Consider the following 7,907-nt stretch of genomic DNA (forward strand, 5'->3'; position numbering starts at 1 on the left):
TACTAGAACCCAACGTTACACTAAGAACTAATAACATCTAAACACTTGTTAAGAGAAGAACCAGCCACGTAAGCAAACAAAGATCCTGCAGAGTTATTGCACCACACATCAGCCATTAATGAGGTCTCCTGCAGCATTTAATACGATAACCCCTTCACGTCAGAACATAGCAGCCTCACCATGAACAAGGCAAGCTAGAGCATAGACTTTTGGCCAACATGACAGGTCGAAGTGGACAAGGAAATGATGAACAAAGGATATAAGCAGGTTTCTAAGACGAAAAGAAGGTTAAGTTCCTTATCATCACCCTATCTCTACATTCCATTCATCTCACTTCTAACTTGCTCGTCATAGGGTTCGCTGGGAAATTCCCGTTTCCCATTGGACTTTTGTGTAGGTATCTCAGTGAGCTCAGCGACCGGACAACGATGTGGAAGGCGTGGATCAGCCCGACCCGTCCATCAGGGACAAGTAGTATCATCAGTTGGCGCCGTCTATAGGAACCATTCACTCCGTGTGACAATTGTGCTCATTGTTGCGAGAGACCCGTTCCCGATAATTCCTCCTTGCCACCCGCCAAAGTGGATGGTCACAACGAGATCCATGGCTTCTCAACACAACGTTGCCAACCCCCAAGCTGACCCTCCTAACCCAAGCAACCCACCTCAGTATTTCACAGAACTCACCAACAGCATCAACCGTTTAGCCGAACAAAACCAAGCCTTGATCAATGCTTTGCTTTAGCGAGACCTCACCGTGCTCCTCCACCACCATAAGATCTCCCACCTAACCGAGAACGAACCCGAGCCATCCCTTCCAATAAGCCCACCTCTCCAACTCGGAGGGTTTGCAACCCCCACCCCAATATATGAACCCGCCACCTCGGGGTCTACATCTATCAGTCCAAGCACCTGCTCCCGAGGGAGAGGCTAGTAGTGTCCAGCCTCCATTGCATTCTGGCAGTGACAACGTTCCTATCTGAGATGCGGAACTCTGAGCCATGAAACTTCAGCTTCAAGGAGTCATGCAGAACATACAGAATAAACCCTCCACAATAGCCAATTCACCGTTTGTCACCTCCATCAGGGACAAACCCCCACCTCTTAAGTTCAAAATGCCCTCGATCGACTCTTTCGACGGCATAACGGACCCAATCGACCACTTGAAGACTTACAGGACCCTAATGATCCTCCATGCCTTTCCTAACGAGATCATGTGTCGGGCTTTCCCCGTAACACTTAAGGGGTCGGCTCGACTGTGGTTTAGTCAGTTGCCGATGGACTCCGTCTCTACTTTCCGACACCTAAGTGATTTCTTTCTTAGCCATTTCATTGGTGCTCTGCGCCAGCGGCGCCCGGCGACTCAGCTCCTCAACATCCATCAGACGGCGGGGGAGTCGCTACGTAGCTTCATCACCTGTTTCAACACCAAAGCCTTACACGTGGTGGAAAATGACGACAAGGTCATTCTCACAGCTTTCATGGCTGGTTTACGATCATCCGACTTCCTTTTCTCCCTCTCCAAAAACCCTCCAACCTCCATGGTCACCTTTCTTTCCAAAGCCCAAAAATATATGAACGCCGCAGATTCTCTGGCAGCCCGCCAAGATACTACAACTAAAAACCCAACCCCTAGAGAGAAGAGAAAGGAATCTGAAACCAGAACCACCCAATATACACAGCAAACACCTCTGTATACCAACCAAATTGCTCGAGCCGACCGACCGCCTAGTCCGTTCGAGCAGTACACTCCCCTCAATTCCCCCATGGAACAAGTCTTGAACCAAATCCAACGAGATTACAATTTGAAATGGCCACAACCCTCACGGTCTCCTTCCAGCCGGCGAGATCAATCCAAGTACTACCGTTTCCATCAAGATCACGACTACAACACTGAGGAATGTGTCAACCTCAAAGACCATGTGGAGAATTTGATACGCCAAGGTCGCCTCAGCCGGTTCAAGGTAGTCCGCCCTCAACAGTGGCCAAAGACCGAACCCTCCGGAGGCCGCCCCCAACAACCCCCACAACCTAACCGAGATAACGATCGACCCTCACTACAACCCCGACCCCAAGGAAACCCTGCTTCCCTGGTCGGTGAGATCAGAGTCATCGTTGGCGGGCTTGCATGCAGAGGACCATCCCGTTCGGCCCAGCCTGCCAAACTCAGAAAAATCAGACAGGGCTCCGACAAAGAAGTCACGACATTGGATCGCCCCTTCAAACACCCCAAACAGTGGATGGAGCCCATCACATTTACGAAGGCTGACTGCACAAACATCTATTACCCTCATGACGACCCCCTCATCATCTCCGCTCTTCTGTCCAATTACAAAGTCAGATGGGTGCTTGTCAACAACGGCAGCTCTTCAAACATCATCTTCCTGAATGCCTATCGTCAGTCTAGGTCGGAGAAGAATAATTGTCCCCTCTTCAAACCCCGCTAGTCGGCTTCACGGGGGATCGGGTGACCTCCATAGGCTCCATCAATCTTCTCATCACCATCGGAGAGTATCCACGGCAGACCACCCGGTTACTCACTTTCCTTGTCATCGATTGTCTTTTTACTTATAACATAATCCTTGGCCGCACAGCCCTTAACACTTTTCAAGCTGTCATATCAACATACCATCTGGCCATGAAATTTCCCACCGATCTCGGGGTTGACACCGTGAGGGAAGAGCAGACGGTGGCCAGAGAATGTTACGTCGCCTCACTCAAAGAGGTCAAGCTGAAGGAGGCTATGATCATCGAAGGACTCGACGTCAGAGATGAAGGCAAGTTAGTCAGAGGGGAACCAGTGGAAGAACTTGTTGAAGTCCCCATCGACCCTACCAACCCAACAAAAACAGCCAAGATCAGCAGCTAACTACCTTCCCAGGCCAAGGCCGACCTTACAGCCCTCATAACCGAGCACAATGATGTATTTTCCTGAACCCATTTAGACATGCCGGGTATCGATCCCTCTTTCATCACTCATCGTCTCAATATCGAGCCCCACTTCTGACCTTTCCGTCAGAAGCAACGTGTCTTTCACCCGGAACGCAATGCCCGTATTGCCTCTAAGGTAGACAAACTACTAGAGGCACGGTTCGTCAAGAACGTAGACTACCCCAGATGGCTGTCAAATGTGGTCCTGGTCCATAAAAACAACGGTAAATGATGACTCTGCGTCGACTACTCAGACCTTAATCGAGCTTGCCCCAAAGATAGTTATTCTCTCCCCTGCATAGATCTGCTTGTCGACGTCACTGCCGGACATCAGATGCTCAGTTCCATGGATGCCTTCTCTGGCTATAACCAAATTCTGATTCACCTAGTTGACCAGGAACACACCTCATTCATCACAGACAGAGGAACTTACCACTATCGTGTTATGTCGTTCAGATTGAAAAACGCCAGAGCAACTTACCAACGGTTGGTCAATGTCGTCTTTTACCACCAGATAGGCCGAAATATAGAAGTCTACGTCAATGACCTGTTTGTCAAGAGCAAACTCTCCTCTGATCATTTGACAGACCTGCGAGAGACCTTTGAAACCCTACGCAAGTATCAAATGAAGCTGAATCCAGAGAAGTACACCTTCGGCGTAGGATCTGAGAAATTCTTGGGATTTATGGTCAGTCAGCGAGGCATCGAGGCCAATCTCAAAAAGATCAAGGCCCTGATAAAAATATGATCTCCCAGAACGGTCAAAGAGGTTCAACGGCTTACCGGCAGAGTTGCCTCCCTCAACCGTTTTATTTCCCGCGCAACAGACAAGTGCCTTCCCTTTTTTAAAGTCCTCAGACAGGCTTTTGAGTGGACCACCGAATCCAAAGAGGCCTTTCAACAATTGAAGCAGTGCATGGTCAACCCCCATTGCTCTCTCAGGCGCTCTCAGGCGAAACCCTTTTTTTTTACTTAGCTGTATCAAACACCGCAGTCAGTGCGGCCCTCATTAGGGAAGACAGCTTAGTACAGCGTCCGGTCTACTACATTAGCCGCACTCTCAGGGGCGCAGAACAGAATTACCCCTTGCTGGAAAAAATGACCCTTGCCTTGGTCATAGCCTCAAGGCGACTCCGACCTTATTTTCAAGCTTACTCCACAGTGGTTCTCACTGATCAACCTTTGAAGAAGGTAATGCAACAGCCAGAGTTGTCCAGCAAACTTATGCAATGATCTATCGAGCTCAGCCAATTTGAACTCTCTTACCGACCTCGAACTGCGATCAAAAGACAGGTCGTCGCCGATTTTATCTTGGAATTCACTAGTCCCACTCCAACCGCGCCCCCTCCGCCAAGGCAATTCAACACTGAGGCAAAAAACCCCCATTCCTAGACCCTTAATGTCGATGGATCATCCCGCAAAGAAGGTAGTGGGGCTGGTCTCATCCTTACTGCTCCCGACAGCGGTTATTTAAAGTGTGCCCTCTGTTTCCTGTTCGATGCAAGCAATAATGAAGCCGAATATGAGGCCTTGATAGCAGGTCTTTGCCTAACCAGAGACATTGATGTAAGTCATATCCAAGTGTTCAGTGATTCCTAATTGATTGTCGGGCAGATTACGGGGGAATAAATTAGTCGCGCTCTCAGGGGCGCAGAACAGAATTACCCCCTGCTGGAAAAAATAACCCTTGCCTTGGTCATAGCCTCAAGGCGACTCCGACCTTATTTCCAAGCTCACTCCATGGTTATTCTCACTAATTAACCTTTGAAGAAAGTAATGCAATAGCCAGAGTTGTCCGACAGAATTATACAATGGTCCGTCGAGCTCAGCCAATTTGAAATCTCTTACTGACCTCGAACGGCGACCAAAGGACAGACCGTCGCCAATTTTATCTTGGAATTCACCAATCCCACTCCAACCGCTCCCCCTCCGCCAAGGCAATTCAACACTGAGGCAGAAGACCCCCATTCTTAAACCCTCAATGTCGATGGATCATCCCGTAAAGAAGGCAGTGGAGCTGGACCTCACCGCTCTCGACGGCGGTTATTTAAAGTGTGCCCTCCATTTCCTGTTCGATACAAGCAATAATGAAGCCGAATATGAGCCCTTGATAGCAAGTCTTCACCTAGCCAGAGACATTGGTGTAAGCCATATCCAAGTGCTCAGTGATTCCCAATTGATCGTCAGGCAGATTATGGGGAATTCGACGCGAAGGAAGCCAATTCAGTGAACCCCTTTGCCTCTTACCGTCCCCCTGGCCATCCTGACTCCTCTTGGAGCCCTTCATCCTCTCCTCCTCTGCATGCATGATAGTCTCAAGATGGGCAACAGCCTGTACAAGGCGCCCATAATCTCTAATCATGGACCCGGCAACTCGAAACATGAGTCTGGTCCTCAACTTCTTCTCGAACTCCAAACAACGGCATTCTTCAGTCGCCACTAACTCCGGAGCAAACCTAGACAAGCTAGTAAATGTGGTCTTGAACTCTGCCATATGCGTATTCAATTGCTTGAGCAGAGAAAACTGATCCCTCAACTTCTCCCTCACCGTAGCCGGCAAATACTTGTCCTGGAAGGCTTCAACAAAGGCTTCCCAAGTTCCTCCAATACGCCCCCCGCGCATACTTCCACCACTGACCCGCGTCTCCCTTCAGCTGGAAAGACGCCAAGGTCACTTTCAGACCTCCGTCTTCGATGCCAAGCATCTCAAATGTCTTCGTCATCTGCTCTAACCACTCATCAGCCTTCAGTGGCTCCTTAGGATCACCCAAAAATTCATCCGGATTCGGCCGGAAGAACTCCCTCTTCAGAAAAGACGGCCCTGCCTCGGCTACATGGGTCTTGATTTGGTTCTCAGCCCTGAGAATGTCCATAGATTCTCTCAATGCTCCGACCATTTCACAGGCTAAGGCACCCATGGCCTGTTGACCTACTAGCTCGGCCACGTTGGCCTGACCAACTCCCTCCTCCTGCGCCGGAATCTCATCCGATATAGGCATCTTCTACCTCCTAGGCCTACCACGCCTACCACCACGACCTCGTCCTGACATCCTAATAAAGGTAACAAAAGAATTAGCACATTTAGAAATCTTCCGAAGCTATTTCACTCGCATCCTAATACAATGGACAACTGTAATCCACTCCACATAAGTACATAACCACATAAACACATACGAATTTCATTCCTGGATAATGACCGTCTCGTGGCATTGCTAGAGTTCCAGTTAGAAACGGCAGTGATCAAGTGCCTTTCCAACAGGACTCCCAAAAACCCATAGACCCGATCAATATCCTAGAAACTAAATCCCATACCCATATAGTCACACAAACATGTGATCATATAAGCACATAACATTTCACTTAAGTCTCTAAAAAGCGAGACAAACCCATTGTGGTACTAACCACTTCCCATGTACTCAAAGTATTCAAACCCGGTATGCTCTGATACCAAGTTGTAACGCCCTCAATTTAAGACATAAATCATTCATTCACAAGTTTCATGAACATAAAGAAAATAATACATTTTCATTCATCAGAGTGTTCTTTACAAAATATTACATGTTATCAACCAAGTAAATGCCCTACAGGCTTATATGTTTCCAAGTAATAACTTGGTTACAACAAAAGAGAGTTCTAACTCTATACATGAAAAGCCCTCGGCTTAGATTTACATTTAACTTAAAAGATAAATAGCAAAAACGGAGTCTTCAACTCCTAGACCTCCCAAGCTAAGACCTTGGAGGCGGCATGTCCCCTGTACCTGAAAAATGTTGTCCTAGGTAGGGTGAGCCAATACCCAGTAGAGATATGCTAAGCAACATATGAGAATTAACTAAAACATTAGCCTTCGATAAATGTTCAACACTTATGGGCCTTCTTAAACCTTTTCCATAATTAATCAATATTGATACCCACATTTCAATTTACTTCCAGTATTACCCAAGTCAATTCATTGACATAATTCATTATCTTATAAACAATTCAAAATGAGACTACAACTCATTCATAAACATCATTCATACACTTCTATAACTTGCCATTTTACAAAACTACGTCCGAGGGAACCGGCACCCAAATATAAATAAGATTTCGGGACTTTCACCCTAGACACTCCGGCCAACTTAATTATCCATGGAGTACATCCCTTATCTCCTCCCAAATAATGGAGTACATCCCCTATCTCCTCCCAAACAAAGATACATATACAATGTATTTAAACACGTTGTCATATACAATGACCAATTCAATCACATATACAATGTTTACTTCCAACCGTCATATTCAATGACATATTCAAGTCGATTAGTTTCAATTTACTTAATCATCATGCAGTTTCTACAACACTCATGGCTAACCTCCACCGATAGCCCAAAACAGTTATTTCTAAACAGATAAATAAATCGATCAAACAGATAATTTATCAATATTTCCATAGGTGAGTGATTTACCAATCCAACTACACCATTTAATCACAATTTCCTCCAATTCCATGATTTCCAAACCAATTTCATATTTCCACATCAATTTCATATTTACATCAATAATTTCCTTAATTTAATTAAGGCATCCCCCCCTTCTTCAAATAGTGCACCCAAGGCCGAATTTCACCCATTATGCACAATTTACCCATTTTCAAGATCTTACATACACATATGGAGCCCAAATAAGAAAACCCCTCTTTCACAATTTTAAGCTCAAACCCTAACTTTACCCCAAACCAACCATTTATACAAAATGACCAATATCTATGTTAAAGCCCATATAGGAGAGTAGAATATCCCTACCTCAAGAAGAGAAGACGAGCCAAGCAAAAGATGAGCTCCAAAGATGATGAAACCAACTTCTACTCGGATGAAAAGGTAGATCTTGAGATGCTCCAACTTTTTATCAAAGGAAAGAGGGTAAGAAGATCACTAGATCTAGGTCAAAATGAAGAGAAACAGAGAGTATTTTAGAGAGAGAAGCTCTCAACTTAGG

At 46.3% G+C, this 7,907-nt stretch overlaps 1 protein-coding gene across 1 annotated transcript; it reads left to right on the top strand.

The window, feature by feature from the left end:
- The first annotated feature begins 1,000 nt into the window (after positions 1 to 1,000).
- Positions 1,001 to 2,446, top strand: LOC145812781 (uncharacterized). Its single transcript, XM_082908000.1, has one exon. The coding sequence runs from the start codon at positions 1,001 to 1,003 to the stop codon at positions 2,444 to 2,446; it is 1,446 nt and encodes a 481-aa protein (XP_082764126.1).
- The last annotated feature ends 5,461 nt before the right edge of the window (positions 2,447 to 7,907 follow it).

The sequence above is a fragment of the Camellia sinensis genome, chromosome 15 (genome assembly GCF_055761805.1).
Source record: "Camellia sinensis isolate YWXY chromosome 15, ASM5576180v1, whole genome shotgun sequence".
Lineage (NCBI taxonomy): Eukaryota > Viridiplantae > Streptophyta > Magnoliopsida > Ericales > Theaceae > Camellia > Camellia sinensis.